Below are 25746 nucleotides of genomic sequence, written 5' to 3' on the forward strand. Positions count from 1 at the left end.
TCCTAATGATGTTTTTTTCTCATCTTTATTCACTTCATATGCTGTCTAGGTAAAGACAAGCTGCTGTTTCATTCCATGTATCATGTATGCTCAGAGGCATAGTGTGGTGGATTTAGGTCTCCCCAAGAGGCTAAGAGGATTGTTCTGGGCTAAGACAGGGAGCAGGTTGCTCTCTCTTTGGTCTCTGCCAAAGGAGACTAGAGGGCAGCTGCAAGCAAGAACTCTAGCAGCAGGGTTTCAAAGAAACCACACACAAAAACCATTGCAAGGTGAAGAACTGCATGCTGTCCTTGTGGGCTGGCAGATCCCCGTTCCTCTGTGCTGTACATATAGAGATGGATTCCAAATAGAAATGATGTGTACTCCTCACTTTCCCTGGTTACCCAAGGAAGGCAAGAATGCTTCCAATAAAGTGTGATTATGTAGCAGTAGAAATTCTTGTGTTGAGGCTCTGCAGCCATTCCTCCATCTCAGAGCTGAAATGCCACTGCCATTGCTGCCACCAGCGTATTTCTCAGTGCTCCAGCTGTGGGTCAGGATCAGGACCCTGTGCTTAGCCCCTGGGGTCTTTAGCTGTGTTTCTTTGCAGGTATAAGAGGTGAGCCTGGCCTTATGGGGATGCCAGGTAAAGACGGGCCTATGGGGGATCCTGGTTACCCTGGGCTGAAAGGTGAAATGGGCCGTCGAGGTGAGTGCTGGGGATTTGAAGTTGTACTTTATTGCACATGGTTGGGGCTGGGGAAAATTTCAGAGCTCCCTTCATGGGCTTACTTGGGGGACTTTAGTTTCTTAGAGATGGAAATAAATCAGAAAGAATTCGACATGCCACTTCTTACAAAGATACCCAGTGCTGATGTACTAGGGCAGTCTCAGTTTAACATACTGATCCTTTGTGTCAGTATTATCATCAAAACTGAATCTTTTGTGGGGTACTTACACTGTCATTTGCACCATGTGCAGGTCTCCCTGGCCGACAAGGGGCTCCAGGTATAACCCCACAGCCAGAAGAAGTCACAGCCCCTGCAGGCTTACCTGGTCTGCCAGGAATCGATGGTGTCCCCGGCTTTGATGGAGATCCTGGATTTCAAGGCCCAGCTGGAAAACCAGGTAAGGAGCACACTCAGACCACTGAAATGCTGGCCTTATGGAAGAACACCACCACTTTCTCAAATGATTTAGAAAGCTTTACAGGTTTTTCTCAGAAACAAAATAATTCTAGCAAAATGCATACAAATAGCATGTTTTATTATTATTAGAATGTACTCGAGAAATTCTGTTCATGCACTTTTATAGTGTTTTTAATTAGGTTTCCCGAATAGCATGCAGCAGCCTGTGATGTAGCTGATATGATACCAGCTTTGGTACTAGCAGGTGGAGTGGTCATGAAAATGATTCATCACTGAGAATCATTTGAACTGCCACTGAAATGCTGTAGCTGAGGAAGTGCTGGGAGCTCCAGCCTGCACCACGGTGGTTCATGCTGTTTGGCAAAGTGACTTTGGTGGCTCTTGCAGCAATCGGCTCTCCTGGGCCCAGCAAGTCCCCACGATTCCTTTCTCAGCTCTGCCACTGAGGGAATTTTAAATGTTAATATAGGGAGTAACTGCTGAGTGAGCCTTTATTAATACTGGGCAGGCAGTTGGGTAACAGATGCTGCAGAGCAGTGAAAAGAGAGAAGTTCACTGGGAAATGATTTATACTATTTTTAATGCCCAATCTGTACAGAAGTTGTGCAACTGTTCACCCATCTGTTGCCCAGTCACATGTTTCTTTTTACTACTATTAACCTTCCCCATTACTGATCACACACTCGGTATCTGGCTCTGTGCAATTGCCTTCTGCCTCTTCATACTGTTTTGTTATATTTTAACTTGTAACTTCCCAAACACTTATTGTTGGTTTATCCAACCCATGCCAGAGCTTTCTGGTTTGGGGTCAGGACAGGACCCTCAGAATCCTGATCCATAGGCAGGCACCTCCTCTTACATCCCACTAAATTCTAAGCCTTTATAATTTTGAGCACCCTTCACTGCGCTGAGACTTCTTAAAGACTGGTCAGTCAGATGCTCATCATTGAATATTGGGAAAGGTGAGGAGGCAGGTTCATTTACTTCAAGTCACTGGCTTTAATTTTACACAGCATTTTCTGGAATATGATTGCGGGAGTAAAGTCATTAGTATGAGGAAACAATGACAGTAATAATTGTATTTAATTTCAGGTGCAAAAGGTTTGCCAGGAAGATCTGGTTTGAAAGGGCGTGATGGTTTACCTGGATCACCGGGCACAATTGGGGATCCAGGACCTTCGGGTGCTCCAGGACCACAAGGATTTGAAGGTAATTTTATGTTGTGGGAGCACAGATCAGAGAGATGCAATCAGTAGAATTCTGTTTGCTATTGGTTTGGCAGAGACCCTCCCTGACACCCAGTTACCTTAGGAAGACCAGGGGATGTCCATGACCTTGTGTCTTGTATCTGCAATGAAGTAAATTTAATCTTCAGTGAGGAAGATAATGTCACATGTCGTTGTTTGTCACTGCTGGTGTTTCCCTGGGTACAATTCTGAACATCTTTTGGGTTTAATGTTTTGTGGATGTGGGAATCATCTTGAAGATCTAAAGGAGCGATATGGTATTCACAGTGAACACTGCTGTGAGCATGGATAGCAGAGGGAAGGCGCAGTGACAGAGAGAAAGGTTGGATTCTGCCCCAGACTTGTGAAACTTTGGGCCTTTCTGTGCCAAAGGAATCTCATCATGAAGAGCACTATAGCAAAAATGAATTTATTAGGTTTTGGTTGGTGCTTAGAGATCCTCAGAGTTATCGTACTGTGAGATATGTGCTAACACACTGGTACCAGTTTTGGGGCAAAGAAATAAAATTAAATGAAGTAGAAAACAGGCAGGTGCTACTGTGAAATGGCTGCTTTTGGAAGTGGTAAATCTGGTTATACATATAACAACCATCAAATCTTGGGCTCCTCGTTGTCCCAGATTGACATAAACACAATGGCAGCAATGCCAAAACTGGGTATAGACCCAGCTAATGTACACATTGCAGATCAGTAATAGTGACTCCTTTTCTGTCTTCTAGGTGTTGCTGGAAAGCCGGGCTCGCTTGGTTTGCCGGGAATGCCTGGTCGGAGCGTGGGTGTTGGATACACGTTAGTGAAGCACAGTCAGTCGGACCAAATCCCACCTTGTCCCATAGGAATGAGTAAGCTCTGGGATGGCTACAGCTTATTGTACGTGGAGGGGCAGGAGAAGTCACACAACCAGGATCTCGGTGAGTTGACAGTATTCTGTCAGGCATGAACAATGTAGGGCAAAACCCTGTTTCAAATGAGCAATCTCTACTGGGAGCAGCATCACTTGTGCCATCCTCCACCGCTCCTCTGGTGTGTACAAGCTGGAGCATTGGCAGATGCTCAGTGTGACCACTTCTCCCATTTTCCAGGTTTTGCTGGCTCGTGCTTGCCTCGCTTCAGCACCATGCCTTTTATTTACTGCAACATCAACGAAGTGTGCTACTACGCCAGCCGCAATGACAAGTCCTACTGGCTCTCCACCACTGCTCCCATCCCCATGATGCCGGTGGACAGTGGCCAGATCCCGCAGTACATCAGCCGCTGCTCGGTGTGTGAGGCACCATCCCAGGCAGTGGCTGTGCACAGCCAGGACATCACCATCCCACAGTGCCCCCTTGGCTGGCGCAGCCTATGGATAGGATACTCTTTCCTTATGGTAAGGATACTATTGCTAAGGTAAAGGCAGCTTTAAACACTTCTAGATCTCCTCTTTGATTAGGTGACTGAAACTCTATTCTGTGAGTTGCTTACAGGGAACTAGAGCCCCGTAACTTCTTCACCTAATGCATTTCTTCTTTATCAGCTGGCCTGCTGTAGGCTTTCCAGGTTTGTTCCTATTTACCTGTCTGTCTCACCTGTGCTGTAGTAGTACCATTGGTGTACTACTGAGGTGTACATTGGTGTACCACTGACAATACAGTGTAGTACTGTATTGTCACAAATATTCTTTGTTCTTCAAACCTTTAAATGTGGAAATGCTAATTAAGCTACAGCATTGTCTTAATCCCCTCTCTCAGTGGAAAAAGTAGAACATTTTCCATTGCATTCTTCTAGAAATTCATTAGTGTAAGAACGATTGTTAGAAAATTATGAAGTCAGCATTATTGTTTCCAAATTTTCCCAGCTTGCAAGGGAAAAGCTGGTTTTCCTTTGTTACCAAGTCTGTATATTCAGCCCAAGTTCATTCCTTTGCTTCTTCCCTGTGAGGGTGCTGAGGCACTGGCACAGGGTGCCCAGAGAAGCTGTGGCTGCCCCATCCCTGGCAGTGTTCAAGGCCAGGTTGGACACAGGGGCTTGGAGCAACCTGCTCCAGTGGAAGGTGTCCCTGCCCATGGCAGTGGGTGGAACTGAATGAGCTTTAAGGTCCTTTCCAACCCAAACAAGTCTGTGATTCTATGATGATTCACCTCTAGCCCTGACAGATACACACAGCCAAGGTATTATTGTGGTTGCCTGTTTTATTCCTTTTAACAATGGAACTGGAGGACTGTCCTCCTTATCTCCCACTCTGTTCCTTCACACTCATTTACATCACCATGTTTCTTTCAGCATACCGCGGCTGGTGCAGAAGGTGGAGGCCAGTCCCTTGTCTCCCCTGGTTCTTGCCTGGAGGATTTCCGTGCTACTCCCTTCATTGAATGCAATGGGGCCCGGGGAACGTGCCATTACTTTGCAAACAAATACAGCTTCTGGCTGACGACGGTTGAACAGTCGCAGCAGTTCGTAAGTGCTCCTCCCTCAGAAACTCTGAAAGCGGGACAGCTTCGAACACGGGTCAGCCGCTGCCAAGTGTGCATGAAGAACTTGTAGTAACAATAATGCAGTAACATCAACAGTCTTTGTTATCTAAGACTAGACATCACTGATGCGAAGAAGGATAAATTCATAAACCTGTTTTGTGTGTGGTTGATGGGTGAATCAAGACAGCCAGAATTCTACAACAATCAAGTGTAAAGTCTAGGAGTTTGACTGCACACAGAGGAGGGAAACACCAGTGCTCTGAAACCTCTTTTCTTATGGAACATGGTGCTATGCTTTTACTTCAGTGGGGTTCTTCCCTCATTTATGGCTACCTCAGCAAGTCTCTCCGAGTTCCTCATTTAGATCGAAGAGTAGCTGATGTCTCTCATTACACCATCCCTTTGTCCAAGAGAGACTTCGCATAGAATCATATGATTTTTCAAGATCATATAACTTTTCAAAAGTTATGCTTTACTAGTGTCTTTGCAAGCAGTATTTGGTCTAGTGTTAGGGAATGAAGGCTCATTCTCCTGTGAAATACAGAGCTAGCTGAAATTCATCAGTGTATTGCAGGTGACTTAGAAACACTGAGCATTAAGGGTTGATAACCAACTTCCTTAGGATGACTCAAAGATTAATTTGTTTTGCTTTGCTTATTAAACAGATGGGATGTTCTTTCCTCCACAGTCATAGAAGAAGTGGTCCAATCCTGTTTAATAAAAGGACAGAGGCAGAAAGCCACAATTTGGTACGCAGTCAAAATCCTAAACTTATCTGTTCCTCTTGCCTCTGACTATCAAGTTTTTTCTCTCAACTCTCCTCTGTGTATTTAAATACCACAAAACTCCTTTATTAGCATCAGCCAATAAAATAATATCACTTTACAACAGTATTAATATTTTTGGCTGGGTTTTTTTTGTTTGTATCACTGCTATCTTGTACCAGGAAAATACATTACCATCAGATCCCAAAACGAAGAATTTAATAAAGCAGTTTCTAAACTGAGACTTCCAGAGTCGTGTCTCAAGTCTAAATTTTTAAAATATGGATGTATCTGAATTTTCCTTTTTTGAAAACTGTATTTCTTTTTCTAACTCACTTGTTAGAAGCTATTCCAATTCTTTATGACAAAGCTCTTCCTTAGACAGGGCTCAGGTGAGACCAAGCAATGAATTACTACTGTAAATAGTATTTTTTAAAATCAAAGCTAATGGTTGGCAGTTTGGCACTACCTAAGAACACATAACAGCAAAGCTCAGCTGAGAAACTTGTAAAGGCCCAGGCGCTTACAAACACTGCTCTCAGTATACAGAGTGATTTAGTCCTAGCTTGCTCTTCCCATCAAAATATCATAAAATAACTATTCATATTTTAAAATTTTTTTTTTTGAGAAAGCTTTCAGAGATCTTCAGCAAAGGATTTTAAGCAGGGAGAAAACCCAGCAAGTTTTATTTGTCTGATAAGGAAAGCTTCATTCTCTGTGAAACATTTCAATTGAAACAGCATGAGGGCATGCCTTCCACGTAGCTGCTTCTGCCAGGTTATTTGTGTATTTGCCAGGATTGCCTTATCTCTTTCTCCTGTTCCTTTTCAAAGGACGGGTGGAAAGTTGAATTGAAATGCCAATATTGACACCTTTCTAAAAACTTACAGATTCTGATTTTGTCTGATAGGTAATATGTGAAACTAATACTAAGGAAAAATAATCATTTAATATAAATGTTAAAATAATGTGCTTGAGGCTTTTTGGAAAATGGGTAATATATCCAGGACTTCAGTATCTTTAATTTGCTAGTTAGTGTTAAGGTATCAATGTTCCATAGCTTCCCTTATTGTCATTATTTACAAAGCCACTGCATTTTTTTAAGGGAAACCATTTCTGCTGTTAGGATCAACAAGATATCAAAGGAAGACAAAGTGAAAAAGAAACAAGGGACAAGTGACTGGGCTTAGATGCTGAGGCTGCTACATTAGTCAGTACTTCTGTCACGTTTGTACAATGCTGCCAGTGTCAGTGAAACTCTGGCTATGCCTGAGAACAGAGCCTTACCCTCTACCTAATTCTGCAGGTGACTGGTGTAACAATACAGATCTTACTACACAGGTCAAAACTGTATGTAATTTGTTGTTTTCTTTTGTTAAACATTGATCTGTTTAAGGGGAAAACAAAATCACTGACAGGGTACAGCTGGTACCTGTATAGGCTCTACATGCTACAATCTTCATAATTATAGTGAAGAGAAATTCATGGTCCTACTAACAGCATTAATTTGGAACCACAGCTCACCAGCATGCAGAGGGAGATCAGGACACAGAGTGGAACAAACATCACAAATAAATGGGTGAGCCAAATGGACACCAAGAAACAAAAACTGTACCTGGCAAAAGCTGCCTTTGACAAGCCTTCCTGAGAAATATGAACGCACACAACCCCTTTCCCCCTGATATGGATATAACCATCCTGGGAAGCAAACAAGGAAGAATGACAATTAGCATGTGTATTTGGCACTTCTCATGCTGAAATTTCAGAAGACTTTCTCTTTTCTCATGAGTTTCTTCTGAGTAAGGGCAGATTTTTGTGATGATAGGTGCTTCTCATCATATGGTTAATCACAGAAGAACCTCGTGTCCCAGTAGATGTGCAACAATTTAAGGAATTCTTAGAAGCAGCTGTGCAAACTTTAAAATCAGGTATGCACAAAAAGTTGTTAATAATTACACAGTAAACAGATGCCAAATATCTTCCATACCTTTTCTTTGCAGTAACTTTTAGTACTTTCTAATAGTTATAGCTATTTCCATTATGTCCCAGCCCACAGGGTCTTGCTGATCTCTCAGCTTTTGGATCACCTGTTGATCCTGTAGCATTCCATGACATTTCAGGTATAGGAAGCACTGGTACTTAGTATTTGTGTGAAGAGATTAGAATTAAATCAGTAGCATGATATACGCTCCCCAGTCTCCTTGCTATTAAAATAATCTGTCTCTAATCAAACTACATCTATGTATTTCCTTTATTAGTAACTGAATGTCGTGCTGCTTCTGAATGTGTACTCACCAAGAGCTTCAGGAGATGATATTCATGCAAATAACAACATACTAAGACTTAGTGCACACAAACCAAGGAAGGGAGAGAGGAAGAACACCCCTCAGATGGGTAAATCAGGTTGCAGGCTCTGATACAATTCATACCTAGCAACAGATTTACTTGTACAATAAAATACACAGGTAATATTCACACCTTAATTAAAGATAATCAATCAAAGCATATCACAGCTTCTTTGTATTTAATTGTTCTTTCACTTATGAAAGCCCCACTCTTTCTGCAGTTGAAACATGACTTTCTGAGCTGTGGGTTTTCTTTTTGTAACATCTTACCACTTCTTTTTACAATAAACTTTACCCATTTTGTCCTTTTTTACACTCTATTAGGAAGAAAAATGACAGCTTTTTTTACTGATGATAATTTATACCAATTACTGATGCTCCTATACAGAAATAACCCAAAGGCTTAAAACAACTGTAATCACCAAATACTGATCTATTGAGATATGGGCCAGACAGACATTGGTAGTTGACTAATACATTTAGCAATTTTGGTGAAGCTGATTTTTTAGGCACAGAAAGGTCTTACAGTAAGTACATCTGTCTACAAATCATTCATTAGGGGGAAAAAAAGCCTGGTAAATCACTTAGTTATATAAATGATTTCAGGAGTTCTGGAATAAATAATTTCTATGTCATACTATTTGTACATGAAACACAGCAGCAACTTCCTGTGAAACTTAAGCAAGTTTGAATTATGAAGTGGTGGAGGGAGGCAAACAGGAGCCTCAGTCTCAAAGGAAAGGTGCTTCCCAAGAGGAAAGTACCTGATAGAACTATTAACAGTCATATTTTTCATGCATCAGTGGAAATTTGGTTGTATCATTATTCAGGATTTAGAGTCAGAACATAGTAATTCCTCTGCCAGTGCCACAGGGATATCTTTATATTGACTGCAGTGTCTATTCTTAGGGGGCTACCAGTTTGGTGAAAACCCTGTTTACAGGAGTTGTAGTATCTAAGTGCAAATGACTCAGAAAATGATTGAAACATTGCAAAATTGATTCAGTCTAGAATGGAATTAGCAGCTATGTAATATTCCTGAAGAAAATACCCATATAGAAAAAGATGGTGTTAAGGCTTTTTATTAGCTGACATCTTTCCTTAGTAACATAGATACTACCAATTTGAATTATGATAATTCATACTCATTACCAAGACACAAGATGGTAAAATATATATAAATAGATGTTATTAATACATACCTGATACTGTCTCCCCTGTGCATAATCTGCATAAGGCAAATTATCACTTGGGTAGCCAAATCTCTGTTTGATGTCACTGGTTAGAAAAATAGTCTGTTGCTGCATCTGGTCTCCTTAATGGCTGAGGATGCATGGGGCTGTGCAAGAGAGATAAAAGAGGTTATTAAAAACGTGGAATAATATACTGCAGATTACATGAAGGGTTAGTTTCAACTGAAATATAAAAATAACAAAGCTCACTACTGCACGCGTGACATCGAGGCAGTAACATGAAGACATCTCAATTATTCTGCCTTTAAAGTTCATTTTACTGTCAAAAACTCTCATCCTGTAAATTCACTTTTACTTGTGTTTTGAAGAAGCACAACTAAAGAAACTCTGTTTCTAAAAAGCAATGAAAATGAACACATTTGTGATTATCAGAGGAAAGCCACACAAGCTTTTGGATAAATCAGTATTTTAGGATTTAGCTTCAGAAACAAGATAAACACACCTTGACTTCTTCTTTTTGGTGATACATTAGGAAACCAGACCAAGTCTTAAACAGCAAGTTGATAAACCTGGTCCTGTGCGTTAGTTCACATTTAGTAATGACGTACAAAATAGCCCCAGAATTCTTGCAGCAACGCTGTGGGAATTATGCAAGGTACAGGAGAATAAAGAAAAAATTCAGAAAAGCTTCTATCAAAGTCTCAAGCCACAAAAGTTACATCAATAATGCAGTCAAAAGCTTTGCTATTTACTGGATCTTTGTCAGTTGCTGTGGCCACTGGCAAAGCTACGAAGTGATTCTAAAGTCTCCAAACTAGAGTGTAAGTGAAAATGAGCAAAAAGGCACAGAAAACCAGCAGCATACACCTGTAGTTGTCTAATTGATCCAGGCTTGGGACATCATCAAAATCTTGTCTTCTCAGTACAGGTTTTGGAATTCCTTCAACCCAGACATCCTGTATGTAGGGGATCAGGTGGTTACACAGAGCAAAATGTCAGCAAGTTACAGAAACAGCTCACTGGGTATGTCAGCAGCTGTCTTCTTTGGTGTAAAAAAAACTGTATAAACCTATTTATCAGTTACAAAATATAATGTTTGTTAGAGATGTTTTCAAATGTATAAATTCAGTTTATCTAAAAGACTCAGCAGAAGAAAAGGCCTTACATGCTTGCATAATACAGAAAACATACCTCTAAGATATAACAGAAACATACACCCCAGTGTCTGCACAATGAAGTAAACCCGGTATTAAGGGTTTTAAGCAAGGCCTGGAAGTTTTGTTGAGTCTTTAATGATTACACATTTCAGAAAGATGCTGCTCCACAAACAACAGTGGATTTCTCTCTGATTTATGCAAACCTGAGTCAAAACTTAACTAAGTAAGTACAGTGATCAACAATTAAGATGAATTATTATAGCTTACAGGATTGGCTGCTGTCTTACCAACATATTGCTAGATAAAGAAGGAAAACACCATGAAGAAACAAAGTATCCCATAGTGTTCATAAAACTAAAAAGTCATGTTCATTTGCTAAAGGTGGCTTTGTTTAAAAATAGAATGACCTGAAGTAATTTTCAAAACCAGGCACCCTCTCCAGAGAAGCAGTTCAGGGTAGTTCATCTCCAGGAGCGGATGCTTTCAGATGCAGATTCTGGTTGCCTCTCTTGCCCCTCTCAGACAATGGTGCCTGACTGGCATGACAGCAAAAGCTCAGAGAATTATCAATGGGCTTTTTACAAGTGCACGTTTTCATGACCACCACAGCCAGCCAGGAGATGCGGCAGAAACGTCCCACGGACTGCAGCTTGCAGTCTGGAGCAGGAGAAAAGAGGACTTACTGCAGCCCTTACCCAAAGCAGTTCCTTTTACGGTAGGTTTTCTTCCCTATTGACAGCATCAGTTCAACAACATTCAGAATTAGTCAAATATTAAACAGCACCATCTCCTGGTGAAGGGAGGCTTGTGCCTCATTTCTCCCCACTGCATTTCCAAGATATTAATACTTTACAAATATATTTAACAGGAAATCATGTATCAGACTATTTTCGTTCTTTTCTCAGCCAGCCTAAAATGTCTTCTCAAACACTATATCCTCCTTAATATGTAGAATAACCACTAAAGTCCCGAATGAGGAAATGAACACAGACACAAATATATTCCCTTTCATGCTGCTTTGTATTTCATATTTCCTGTTTTGTTTTTGAAATGCATTTATCCCTCTTTTCTTGTGATACCCACTGTTTCAAGCGATCTCTATATAAAGCACATGTCACCTAATGAAAAAGGCTGGCATGGCAGCACATTAGCCTGGCCACTTTTAGTCTGGCCTGTAGGGACCAGCATTCAATTCCTAGCTCGGTCACAGACTACCTTCATAAACCTGTAAAAGACTGTCTACTCTGCCTCACAGGAATGTTGCAAAGGTCCCAGCGAAAGAGTCTGTTACAAAGGTGATGCAGGTAATTCATTTCAGATTTAATTTAGGAAATTTCTCTTTTCAGGAAAAAAACAGAAAAACAACCAACCAGGAAATGGCCAAATTTTCTAGGCCCAAATCTAGCTCAGTTGTAGGTAGTGAATTTTAAAGAAATACAGCTACAACTCTGCCAGTGCTTATGTACTACAAGTAGTTACATGCTCTCATTTACACATCATGCAGCTGAGAGATGACAAAGATAAACAATACACTTGGTACAGCCGTATCCTTCTGACCATCTCCACTGATCCCCCCAGCCTCCAAAAACATTATTGGAAAGCATCACTCCCAATAGGAAAAGGAAACTCAGATTACCTTTAATTTTACCAGATGACCTTTTTTTGCTATTCATATACCATTCTGTTGCCTCACAAAATCCTGCCTTCCTGCCTTCCACTGGAATTAGGAATACGTGACGTACCCAAATGCCAACATCTCTTACCCTTGGCGACTGCTGGTAAACGTGCCCCAAGTTACCAGCCATTTCAGGAGTAAATGCATGATTCTGGTGTGCTTCACAGTATGGATTTGTCTGGATCCTGGTTGGAGGAATTTAGAGCATTAGTGATAGTTTTGAGGGTCTCGACAAATCATTTTGTACTGCTGATTGGTTCAACAGCCGTATCATAGGTTTAGATGTATTATGGCAACAGCTATGTGAGAGCTATGCCTTACTACAATTTTCAATGACAGAGGAAGTCAGACAGTGATACATGCTAATGGGGCTCAATGAAAGAAGAAAAAGGACATGTTGTCTATGTACTTGGGGCAGGTGGTGGTGGGGGAAGAAAAACAAATGTTGAAACAAAAAGCAGCTCAAGTTTTCAACGCCTAGGACCCAAGAATGGGAGGAATTGTGTTTAATCACCAAGCCTCTTGTCAATGTTTACTGGTCTTTGTTTTTATCTGTTTCCATAGAAGGAATAACAACCAAGAAACTTGTGGAAAGAAAGGCTTAATAGCAAATGAATCAGCAAGCCAGATTTGGTAGTCTTGAGTTAAAGTTGTAAATGTACTTACTTATCAACGTTAAAGCTTCCCGGTTAGCCCTGAAGAAAAGAAGTAACAACTTAAAGTGAAGTGAAGTTCTGTATGCAGTGGTAAAACGCTGAACAACTGTTAAATGCTCTGGTAAGATGCTTTGATTTTGTTTTAAATTGAGTATTTTGGCAGAGGATGCTGTATGGAAAACTTGTTGATTTAAATATCCAGAGATTAAGAATTAATCAGAATACCAGATTTTTTTTGCTTTACTTCCATTTTGATTATAAAACTCCTTTTAACTGCATCAGAGTAATTTACCCAGTTTTTTCACTTTTACAGTGGTAGACACAGTAAAATATTACAACAGCTACAAAAATCAGTGCTACTGCAGGAAGAATAATTACTAAAATGAAATCTAGAGTGTTCCAATGGTGATTGCATTTGGGGCCCATGTACCAATACTCCTGACAGTCCACTCTGTAGTAATCACATCTGCAAATAAAAATATTCATTTTTAGCAACATTCTTTTAATTTAAAAATCAGTAACACCAAACAAAAGTAATCTATTTTGCTATATGATTATTTCTTATTGAATACTACAGGGGTCAAGAGATTTCACATTTTTCCTGTTTGTCTGAAGACATTACTCCTCTTAGTAAGAAAGACACATCTTATTCCAGATTTTATGCAAATACACTCTGCCAGGCTCCAGGTCAACCAAGTCCAACTTAGCATTCCAGTAAGCCCAAGATAATAAGTTTTGTTGAGAACAGGGTATATTGGCCAAGTCATGCCATGATTCAGGTCAAAGATCTTTTTGCCAGCTGTAAGCATGGCAAAGCTTCTGCATTTCCAAAACAGACCACACAGCTGTAACTGAGACATCACATTGCTATGTAGCATTACAACATTGATGCACCTTCTATGAAAAAGCAGCACCACCACCCACAGTAGATCACGGAGTATGTCCCTTCTGCTTGTAAGAGTAAGACTTTTAATGGGATAAGACTTTTAATGGGATAAGACTTTTAATGGGATAAGAATGTTGCTTTTTTTAAAAGCCAAGTTCTTTTCGCTAATTCAGAGCTTCTTTTTTTCCCCTCCCAAAGCATCACTTCCTCTGCTAATACAAAGGACATCACTAGAACAGAATGTCCCCAGCAATTCTCATGATAGGAAGGTTCTTTTGATAAGGATTTTGCCACATTTATTGGCGCAAACAGTCTGGATTTGGGGAACCTTTCCTGAAAGTTTGGCCTTGATCTCCACTACAGAAAATGCTTCTCTTACTGCAATTTATAGGCAACATTTGTATGGATCTGGATATGATCAGAATACATATTTATAGTCTCAAGAATGTAGCATTTAGACAGTGTACTCAGTTAAAGGACCTGGTTGGCTACAACTGGAAGTTGCCATTATACAGCATAACTCAGTTCTAAAGTAAAATATCCAAGACAACAGCAAGCATGTGAAAATTGAGGATTATAGTGATTACCTACCTAATAAATTACATGGCCTACACATACTCCAGAAAGAAAGTGATGCACTCAAGAGCCCAGATTTGATGCTTCGTATGAGCTTACACACATCGTGAATGATGATCAACATCTATTTCATGAATCACAATATTGCAGGGTCTAAATTTAGTTCATTGTTAAGAATATATTTGAGAGCTGCATTTACATAGCATATATTTTAACAAAGAAACCAACACCACCCCCTACCTGCAGAAAGGTTTTTCATTTTTACATTAGCAAGAAATATTGGTAGGACAGAAGTTGTCTGTATGACCCAAGCAGGCCCCAAAGTCCTCAACTCCAGTGCAGCTGGCTGTAAATTAAAACAAACCTAATATTTAGTTAATGCAGTTATACCATAACACACTGTTTAGTGGGCTGTATTTCTAATTACCTTAGAAATTTAAGCTTCATATGCTGAACTCTGTGATATTAAATCTTACTTTCCAGTGACTTCCCCTTCCAAATTTTGGTATTATTTGAGAAATGGAGGTTTAGCTGCTGAAGTTACTTTACCCTGATTTGTATCCATCTTCTGGTTAGCTAGTAAATTGTATGGCTTATGTTATCAGTTTTTTTTATCATATCATTTAAGTATGGTTGTATCTGAATTCCATTATGTATCATCTCTGGATTGTTGCTGGCAAAGGTTAAAACTTACGAAACTCATTTGAGATTCAAACCTTCTAATTATAATCCAAATGAAAAACTTTTTGTGTGTTTTGCATTGGGATTCTTTTTTATTTTGGTCTACATATTTTGTGTTACTGTCAGTTCTCCTCCATCTCTTTTGCTGTGTAAATATTGTGGGCTGGAAATCATGTGCCAGAAGTTGAGTGCTAGCAGTAGTTCACAGGCATACAGCTGTCTATAAATAGCTTCCTCATCAGCAAGCTAATCAGACATCAAAAGTCACTGTGTTTGGCTCTCAAACCCTACATTCTCTGCTACCTGTTTCTTTCCGGTGTGGGATTCAGACTGAATGCTGCTTGTGATTTAACCCAGCAGGCAGCTGAACACCACAGAGCTGCTTGCTCATTGCCCCCAGCCTAATGAGGTTGGGGGAGAGAATTGGGAAAAAAGGTAAAATTCATGGGTTGAGATTAAGAGAATTTAATAAGACAGAAAAAGAAGGGAAATAGTAATGATAACATCATCAATGATAAAATAATCGGAGTATACAAAACAACTGATGCACAATGCAATTTTCACCACCCGCCAACTGATGCCCAGGTAGTTCACAAGCAGCAGCCCCTGGCCAGCTTTCCCTCAGTTTATATGCTGAGTATGATACCATATGGTCTGGAATATCCTTCTGGCCAGTTTGGGTCAGCTGTCCTGGGTACATCCCTGCAGCCTCCTCACTGGCAGGGCATGAGAAGCTGAAAAGTCCTGGACTTAGTATAAACACCTTTTAGCTACAACTAAAACATGGGTGTGTTATAAGCATCATTCTCAGACTAAAGCCAAAACACAGCACTGTACCAGGTAACTAGGAAGAAAATTAACTCTATCCCAGCTGAAACCAGGACAATGCTGTACTCACCATTTGTATTAGCAAGCTACAAGCTGACACATTGGTTCTGGTGCAAAGCCACTGAAGTCTATGACTTACAGAGATGTACCTGACATCTTGACCTATAATGTGTAACCAAAAAAGCAACTGCAAGACACCACTGGAGATGCTGAGAGAGAAAATCAAAACCATGACTGTACATTGCAAGGCCAAGCACCATTATGATACCCAAAAAACCCCTAAACAGCCAAAACAGCTGTGTAAAATTTTGCATAACTTTTCACAGTGAGAAGATACACGTTTAGAATGAAGCCAGAAAGTCAGAACTGGAAGAGATCTCTGAGCAGATCCTTCTGAGCCTACCTGGCAACTGACAGGAGGAAAGTAGTATCAGAGCATCGTTAACATCACTGGTTTGCTGTTGTAAGAGGGATTTTACACCATGAACACGTGGATTAGCAAACTCATGACTAATGCATTATTAGGTAGAGAATCTATGCTATGAGCAGTCTTTATTTCAAAAAAAAGATGGAAACCCCCTTCCTCCCCACCAGCCAAGGCAAAAGCATTTTTGTCTTGCATAGCTGTGTCTGTAAAATATCACCATACTCCTGGCATACAAAACCCAAGAACTACGAAACACTTCGTAACAGCAAACAAAGCAAGCAGTTGTCACACAGAGGTCTTCATGTTTTCATTGTCTTCCCATTATTTAAAATAAACTCTACCTAAACCATAAGGAGAATTTCCTCAGAAGCAATACCACTGGGACTGCGATGCCATGGCAGCACTCTCATAGGTAGTCATAGGTAGACACGTCCTTATTCTGACAAGCCCTAAAGCAAAAAAGCAGCCATGCCTTACGTTCCAAAGCTTCTTCACTCAGCGCATCGCTGGCCACAAACAGGATGAACAACAAGACTTTAAAACACACATCCTGAAGCTGATTGTCTCAAAGTTTCTTCCAGTTTTTGCTAGCAGAAGAATGCACTCTCCTTTCTGCTACTGTTACTGTAGCAAGGCAAGGACCACGGATTTTGAGCTTGTTTTACAGGATCCTCCTCTATGAAGAATTACTAATTAACTTGTGACAGATACTTCCTGATAACTTCTCCAGCGTATTTTCTTTTACGACAACTGGGTAGTTCCATAAAAATGTCTCATCAACCCTGCTATTTCTGAATTTTAATACTTACACAAAGTATTCCTTTAACAACAGAAGTTTCAGCACACAAAGGTATCTGTCACAAGCATCTATCCATCCTCATTTTAGGATTATGCTACCTTTTAAAGATAAAATTCAAATGTATTTGGAAAAGAAGAATGTATATTTGAGGAATTTTAATTTACATTACGAAAGAATTTAAAGACAAAAGATCTAAATATCCACTTTAATAAATATACCTTACTATCTTTTGGAGAAGGTAATTCATAAGTTACAGCCAAGTGGAGTCTTGAATCAAGGAGGACAAGGAGTTAAGTATGTTCTAGCACTAAGCCAGAACATCTGTTAATAGGCGAAATACTTATTTCAAATCTTAGTGTTGACTACACCAAGACTACTGCTTGCAACTTAATGATAATTCTTACTAGGATTTTGCTAGTGACTCAACTCAGCGCTTTCATTTGTGGTATCTAAATGTAGCACAAATGGAAGTTGTAGTTCTCTTTCCTATCAAATGTTTTTATTTTAAACAATATATCTGAAAAAAATTAAAAATCCCCAAGTTTCATTTTAAGAGTATACCTTAGAAAGTATATATCCATATATAAAGGGAAGGCATAGAAGGTAAAAATCTGACTGCATAAAATGGGGAGATGAATTTTGGGTAAAGAAGGGAATAAGAAAGTCACTACCCCAAGTTATATCCCAGAGGTTTATCCTTCTACCTGGAATTTTCCGATTCTCTGCTGCAGCATTTTCTTCCAATCCTGGGTTTGACGTTTGCATCATGAGCTGTTTCGAAATTTGCCCAGCAACACCTCAGGACTGTCTTGAAATTCTGTGTCTCATCAAAGAACAACAGGGAGGAAGACAGCATGAACAGGAATGTGACATCTTTTCCCAAGATACTGCCTTCCCTAGATCACTTTTTAAAGGCATACTAGAATCTTCCCTGTTCACCATTTCCAAAGTGAGCATCTATCCCACATACTGCTGAAGTATTTTGTTGTCATTTATACTGTTAAAACCACCCACAAATGACTGATTCTCAGCCCTGTCAGAATATTTCTTTATAACAGATCCCAGAATCACAAGAATAGAGAAGTTAACATATACCTCAGTAAAAGAAATGGCACGATCCTTCATCAGATGTAACTTGTGTTCGCACACACGCTTGGTTCTTCTTGCTGACAGGGAATTTCCTCTCTGGTTCCAGCTCAGAGCTGCTGAGTGCCAGTACTTCAGGTTGTGTGATAAACAAACACCTTTACCCAGGGCTTTGACACTGGATTAAGACAGGGATGCAGAAATCTCATTTGCAGTTCTGACTTGGGTGCGACGTTTTGATAAAGCAGATTACAAATCTCAAACTATTTTGTGACCCCAAAATTTTTGTGACATTGTTGGCATTTTACTGAATGCAACAGGTTTGGACTAGGCCTCACGGAAGGGCTGCAGAGGCCAGCAGTAGGTTTCTTGTTTTAGTGCCTACTTAGGTAACAACAAACAAAACTAACGCCAATAGGCAGAAACAGCCATTATGTTCTATTTCACAGTATACCCTCATTAACTAATTTCAGCAGCTTTGGAGAATGCTTTCTACTACCGTTGTGTAGCCGAGCTTCAGAGGGAGGCACAAACAGAAAGCAAGTTACATGTTTTTCAAATATTGATATTAGGACTGCTACAAACCAAGCACAAAAAAAGTTACCAACACTTATACCCATGGTAACCTCAGTTTAGACCTATTAGCTGATCACAGCAAGGGAAACACACAGAATTTCTTTTGGTTGGCTGAGTAAAAGCAATCTCCTACAGCCCATAAACGAAAGGGCAAAGAACTGATTGCACATTGATTGACCGTGTTCTGACTGTGCTCTGCAGTGAACTCAGAACTCCAAATGCATGTCCCTTTCACCACTTTTGAGTCAGTGATCAAACTTCCACTTCCCTCTCCTTTCTCTTCTCCAATGTGTTACTATGTACAGACATACTCATTTTTTGCACCACAAATAATAGATCCAGCCATTGGACTTTAAAATACAAAGAAGTTTCTTCAAATAAAAAAAAGTGGAACCACAAGATTTCCCAACTTTTAGATCTCCTTCTCCTTAGCATTTCAGTTTGATTTGTATGCTTGCTCTGAAGTGAAGAAGAGCACATCAATACTGTGATAATATAAATAATAACATAACTTCCAGAATGGTTCAGTGACAATCTTTCTTGACAGTAGCTTACCATCAGCACGTATCTGAGCTTTGCTTCTTAGAATCCCTGCAATTTAAAATAAAAATGACAATCTTGGGCATACTCATGTTCCTTTTTAAAAAGCACAGGCTTTTTGGGCCCCACGTTCTTTCTAGATTTAATACACTTTCTGTATTTGAATGTATTCAGAGATACTCCAAACTGTCACAATAATTACACAGATGCATTAAAATATCTTTACAATATTTCCTAAGTTATTCAAGAATCATAAGGATAATCTGCCATCAAAATAGCCACATTATTTAGTCACACTATTTTTCTTAAGTAATTACACTGTAGATTACACCATGTATTACATTATTTATGACCCCTGGATAGGAAAATTACTTTACCTGCAAGATTATCATGGAGCCATACTGAGATAAATGTATTTGCTATCTGCCTCTGTCATTCCTCCAGTACAGATAATAGCCTTCTTTTTCCAAGCTGTGAGCATCCTTTAGAAGAAATCACCAAGAAAAGAAAATGGAAGCACTTCTCAAAATTTAAGATATGTAAAACCCAGAATGCTGAGCATTAATATGTCCTGTATGTTACTGCAGTGATTTCACCAGGAATGTATGTATCAGCACCTCAGAGGTGAAGTTTTTCCCCCAACATAAGTGAAACAGGTGTGACTTAGTCATGTTTACCAAATTAACTATTAACATGTACTTTAAAGAAAAGGCATTGACAATCTGCCCTACAGAGGGGACAACATACAAAAGTTAATCTTTAAAAAGTATCGCATCACCTTTATTTTCAGGTGCTTCACAACAATCTGACAAAATAAAGTATCACAATCAGTTTTATGCAAATAAAAAATTAATATCAACGAGTTCCAAATCTCTGTATATCCAATACAATCATAAATAAAAAGCCTGCATTACAGCTTTCTATATTATAAAATATGTTATTATTCAGTTGAGACCTTGAATTTTTTACAAATATATAAAAATTACAGTATACATTCTTACTTGTATTATGTTACTGTATTACTGCATCATGAAAGAAACTCTAAGTGACCATTCATGATACATTTGAGAGGCATTTCAGTGTTTCACTATAAGTTAATAAAACCATGACTTGCACTGCAACTTTCCCTGCATACTCATGTTAGTTTTTCATTCTTTAACAGGTTTGTGTACCAGGGCTGAAATCTTCAAGAGATCAAGTCAGGCACACATTTAATACGAGGACTCACAAGCACGCCATAACGGAGATTTGAATTTGCTTTTTTAAAGCCATTGCATAGCACCTTTACTATAAATTATTAATACAGAGATGTGGCTACAGTTCCTTGTAGCTATCTGGAACAAGCCATCTACAGAGTGTTATACAAGATGTGGAGGTTCAGATGTCTGAACTGAAGAGAGCAGGCACCTTTTTACAAAGAAACACTTCAGGAAATGGCAGCCAAGGAATAAAGATTCACAGTCACCATTCCAATATTTGTACAAGAGCAGATTAGTCATCTGAACTGGGCTGCCTTCATTCCAGCAAATACATTCCAAACCTCTCTATAATAACCTGCATCTTTTTTGGTACCTCTAGAAATTTCTCTTATCAAGTATCTCACATGGGTGGACAAGACAATGACCGACTCCAACAGAAGTTATGTTAGCAAGGAACCATTGCAATATATCATATTCCAGGCTTTACTAAAAATATGTTCCAGGACAGAAATACCAACTAAGATCTTGATTATGGCTGCTGATAGGGAAACAGTCATCTTTAGCTGTAGCTGTTTCAGTGTCAACACCTAAGCCACTAATTCTAGTTCTGGCTTTTCAACTGCATAGGGATACCAAACAAAAACTGATGATAGAAAACAAACAAAAAAATATATATCCTTGTCTTGCAGAAAAAACCTGAAAAAGAGAAATGTCATCTGATAAAAAAAACAAACTAAGAAGTGACAGTAGCAGGCAAACCCTGTACTGGAATAAACCTGTGCTCGCTCGCTCATCCACCAAGAAGATATGACACAGCACAGGGATACCATTTCATCAGCTCTAGAAGTATATTCCTCATCCTGTTCATTCATCGAAGTGGGTAGGAGCACTAATTTTAAGTTATGTCCCAGTAAATGTATCTAAGACTTCTGAAGGACAACTCTGAGGTGTAGTTCTATTACAATTTTGCCCTAAGGAGTAATTTGACACTAAAATATGGCCTAAGGACAGCTTTGTGTATCATGTCCATTTATACCACAAACTTTTTCTAAAATCAGAGGCTGCAATACAAACTGCTTGCATGGAACATCTAACTCTTGACTGCCTAACCACCATGGAGTTCAATGCACCTTTCGCAGACCAGACGCTTTCATTTGCATCATGAGGTTTGAGTAGTAATGACCTTAAAAGTACACAACAGACCAGACTAGCTTTTGGCACTGCAATAGAGGGCAGTCTTTTAAAGCCTACTCTTGCCTGAAAAGGGCAGACATGCTTGTTCCTTAACAGCTATCCAAGAAATCTTCTCTCCCTGCTTCCAGAAAACTAATTCTTGTGCACAGTTTCTCACTATGTACTGAAAAATACCACCACAGTAAAGCCCTACTAAACCCACACAAACCTGCATCATCTTACCTTTCTTGTTGACTCAAAGGACATAAGTTAGAATTTAAATAGAATCTAGGAGTAGAGCAGATGGTTTTTGCATTATGTTTTTTATCCAGAATCTGATCAAAGGTAGCTAGATAATACAATTTCTGCCATCCAGTCTTGCACTTGTAAGTAGTAATTTCTTGCCCATTTTCACTTCCTGCCTTACGTCTTCATCCATTTCCCTGGAAATGGTATATGAAGTCCAGATATCTAATTTTTCTGCTCCTCTCTCTGTTATGGAACATTAAATGTGTCTTGTTCAGGAGCTCTGTAAAGATTAATATCCTCTGATTGCTGCCTGAATTCTGAGTTTCCTGGACCTTAAGAGATGATTAAAGAAACAAAACACATTAAATTCTAAGTCACTTGTCCTAAGCAAGCTTCACTAATAGAATTTTTCTTCTTTAAACCTCACTTTTACTGCCTTCACCTTACTTTGGACTCTGTAACAAAGTCCAACACGTTTCCTGAAATTTGGATTCCAAAATATCAATACTTACCTGTTTCTGAAGCATCCTAAAAGCCTTACTTATTCTTTTGCTCACTCATCATACGTGCCTTGTGGACCATGCACTGTGCATCCCCTCACAACTTCTGCTAGCCCCTCAATGACACTAGGAATACTGCTTGCCCGTATTTCACTAGTCATTTGCCTCTACATTATCAGCCTCAGAAGAAGGAATCAGGTTGTGAAATCTCTTCTTACGGAGAACATGAGCAAATATCCCTTCATATCATCCAACCAAACTATGTTTTTGTGTAAGTTTGTGCTTGCTTCCCCCCTCAACGTTACAACAAAGCACGTATTTTCAGTAACTGAAAGGTAGCAGAATTCAACAGATCGAAGGACAAAGTACAAGCACACTGTCCTTTTGTAGTTTATATATTAGGGAAGTACCACACTAGCTACAGGTGAGATTACCTCTAGGCAGCAGGGTGATCATCACTGTGAGTTGCACTTTGTTCAAGGAAGGCCAGCAGATCTGTTCCAACCTTAATATGAGCTGTTTTGGTTTTTTTTAAGAGAAATGGAGGTCGAACAGCAGTAGAGTGCTACACGCAATGATAAAAGCAGTGTTGGAAAGCTTCATTCTAGGAAACTTTATGTCTAATTTCATTCTTATGGAAAATGACAGGATTTTACACAAACCCTACCAAGATCGATGGGTATTGCCTACAAACTTCTGGGAAGAAAGAGCTGGTTGCCTATTACTTCTACATTTTTAATACTTGCAAGCACTTTAAGTCTCAAAACTACAGATAGTTTCCAACTCTGAACACTACTAATGCATTCTATATAAATTCAAACAGTATCAGCTTCATAGATTAAGCAATATGCATACAGTTCTTTGAAGCATTAGAAGTAGATGAAAACTAATGCAGTCTATAAAGGATGTTTTAGAGATTAGCTGTGTGTTCTTCCAAACTTCAGTAACATTAAATACAAAAGCAGCATTCAGGACAAGACACAGTTTCCGTTCGCCTTTGTGAAAGAGGCAGACAACAAAAGACTTTGAAATGAAAAAAAAGTGGCTTGTTTATACAAGCATTGAAGATAATGCTATTGGGATGATGTAACAAGTGACTTTTTAAGGCTACTCTCTTGCCCTTCATTCCAGAGCTGAAAGAAGAAAAAGACAAAGAAGCTTCTGCAAACCCCATCCATCACATTCTTCTTTCAGATCAATGAACATCTGAGCTGAACTATAGACATATGTTTACATTTTCAAATATCCTCTGTGAAGTGACATTTATTAACAAGCTTGGCACAGAGAAACCTCATTGTGAGAAGACACTGACAAATGTCACTTTCTCAGTGTCTCACTAATGACACTGACGAGGAGTGAACTCTCACCGCTTCTAGGTAGTGAGAAACAAAACATTCACTAAACAGAACCACGTAAGTGAATAATACAAATCGGGATATAAGAAAATACCTGATTAAATTATACATCACAGAGTATGTATCATAAGGAATATTCCTTCCCTTCTTTCCCTCCCCCTATCTGTAATATTCTGCAAAGATTTGTAAGCATATTTGTCTTAGCTTCTAGTACTGTACATATCCACATCTTCTGGGCTGGATTGACCATGGTCCATAAGTTTTGGATCAGGCTTAAATTTTGATGTCTTCACTGCTCCTGTTAGAGATATTAAAGAAATTTAATTAAAATACATAGTTGAGCTGTAGAAAAAACCAACTTATCAACACATTTTAAGGATTACTGTATTACCAACCACAAAAGATCAAAATAATGTATGTTCTAGTTAAAACTGTGTAAGCGATACAAGATGATGAAGGTATGTTCTAATTACTAGCATACAGCAGTGGATGGGGAGCAGGTCTTCCTTCTGCTCTCTATACCTTAAAACTACTTCCTGAACACAGCAGGGTGAGAGAAGAAATAGTGACGCTTTGCCCTACCCATGGAAAGGGAAAGTTTGGGACATGATAAAAATCTCCAGTCTTTCTTGCCCTGCTGCTCTCAGGAACAGATGTGTCTCCCAAAACCAACTAGATCAGTATCTTCCCTGAAGCTGCTGCCAGACGGCAAGAATTCCAAATTGAGACACACACTCTTACCTAGTTTCACTTCATGACTTCCAAAACCAATGAACTGTTTACTAAAGCACTGAACCCTCACACTCAGCCTGAATGACAACACAAAAGACTGACATATTTAGTGATACTGTAATTCCAGAAGGTCTCGGAGAATATAAAGGCGGGTTATCTAGGACTGTGCCTCCTGCTATTAGTTTGCTTCTTTTCCAGCTACAACAGTTGGTTTAACAAAGTGTGCCATGTTCTCCTGAAAGCTCTGCCCTGTTTGGACTAGTGAAAATAAACATCTCTGACAACACTGACTAATTTAGGTCACGGGCATTTTTGGCTGTATTAGGGACATGAACTAATGCCACGAGAGCAGACAGAAGATACCTATATACAGTAAACCATCAAAGACAGTCTGGCCTGAAGCGAATGTAAAAATGGATCGAAACATTCCAGAAACTAAATCAGGAAAAATACAGGTGCAAAGCAAATGAAGATATGAATGTATATTATAGTGAAAATAAAGGGAAAAAATTAGTCCCCCTGATCCAAATATGTTCTGCTTATATTACGTAAAGAACACAACAAAAAGAAGGAAGCAAATTTCAGCAACGAGTAAAATTCAGAAACTGCCCTACAAAAAGTAACAATATTTTCAAATTAATTTAGTTCTCCTTTAATAGGTAACTGCACTATTTCTCTTAGCAATTGGCCTTTCAAAATAGATGCACGTTAAATATGCTCTTACATGATCTAGTCAATTATCTCAACCACTTAAGTTGCACAAAGAACATCACTGTAAAAAACCTAGGAAAATAAAATCCAGTGCCTCATTTGGCAATTACACATTCCTCTTCTACCAGAATCTGAAGATATAGAAGCCACATGGAGAAGTGAACAGTAACTCAAATTAGCTGTTCTCACAAAAATCCAGCAGTAATCCTGTAAATTATGATAGTCTGATAACATAATTTAAAGTAGGTATTTAACAGAAGTACTTGATATCATCTCATTACTAGCAATATGGGATATGGTCCACACCATATGGAATGAAAGAAAACATTATTGAGAGAGAACAACAAATATGTAAGAATTCTGACACTGTGATAGGGTCAGAAAATTAGCACCCACCTGAGGATCTGAAGTATATATTAAATAAAAGTGTCTACAATATATTCTCAAGAATAATATGCTATAACAGTCTGCTCTATTTTAAAGCAAGGGTAACTACAAAATTAAGTAATTGGATTTGCAAGATGCCCTGAGATTACACTTGAAATGTTTAATTCACCTGATGAAGGCACTGGATCTTCATTACTCCAAGATTCTACTGGAGAAGATTCTGTTCTGTTAAATGAACTCGACTCAATAGCAGACTCAGGTTTTGTACCAGAAATTTCTTTCTTTTTCTTATCTTCTTGAGTAACTGACACTGACTCTTGCTGCAGCTGTGAACCAAAAGTCAATTAAAAAAGTCACGTGTATATGCTTAATACTTTATTGCAAAACAAAGCTTTCAAGGCTGACAGCTTTTATGAAATTATCT

The 25746-nt window shown here is 39.1% G+C and overlaps 2 protein-coding genes across 11 annotated transcripts in view; one reads left to right on the forward strand and one right to left on the reverse strand.

Annotated features, from left to right (window-relative positions):
• The window catches only part of COL4A6 (collagen type IV alpha 6 chain), a 127618-nt gene extending 119795 nt beyond the window's left edge, over positions 1–7823 (forward strand). Inside the window, exons 41-46 of the mRNA XM_030497413.1 lie at positions 590–688; positions 961–1107; positions 2220–2336; positions 3094–3285; positions 3457–3743; positions 4637–7823. Coding sequence (XP_030353273.1) covers positions 590–688; positions 961–1107; positions 2220–2336; positions 3094–3285; positions 3457–3743; positions 4637–4897 — 1103 coding nt within the window. The 3' untranslated portion in view covers positions 4898–7823. The remainder of the gene's footprint in view (positions 1–589; positions 689–960; positions 1108–2219; positions 2337–3093; positions 3286–3456; positions 3744–4636) is intronic.
• The window catches only part of APOOL (apolipoprotein O like), a 31329-nt gene continuing 10110 nt past the window's right edge, over positions 4528–25746 (reverse strand). The window contains exons 8-21 of one of the 10 annotated variants that reach the window (XR_003993137.1): positions 25492–25648; positions 22572–23790; positions 21632–21969; positions 19394–19498; positions 19032–19067; positions 17910–18078; positions 17519–17631; positions 12628–12656; positions 12050–12146; positions 9997–10085; positions 9632–9766; positions 9139–9275; positions 7207–7289; positions 4528–4869 (exon numbers count right to left, since the gene is read on the reverse strand). Coding sequence is in view for 1 of the 10 variants with exons in the window: in XM_030497414.1 (XP_030353274.1) it covers positions 23693–23790; positions 25492–25648 (255 nt within the window). In the remaining 9 variants the exon portion in view is untranslated. Of the gene's footprint in view, positions 4870–7206; positions 7290–9138; positions 9276–9631; positions 10944–12049; positions 12147–12627; positions 13084–14319; positions 14426–15658; positions 16958–17518; positions 17632–17909; positions 19499–20430; positions 23791–25491; positions 25649–25746 lie in introns of those variants that run through there. The other 9 variants (XR_003993139.1, XR_003993133.1, XR_003993136.1 and 6 more) reach the window with 9 other exon arrangements.

This window comes from Strigops habroptila, chromosome 9 (assembly GCF_004027225.2).
Source record: "Strigops habroptila isolate Jane chromosome 9, bStrHab1.2.pri, whole genome shotgun sequence".
In the NCBI taxonomy this organism is placed as follows: Eukaryota; Metazoa; Chordata; class Aves; order Psittaciformes; family Psittacidae; genus Strigops; species Strigops habroptila.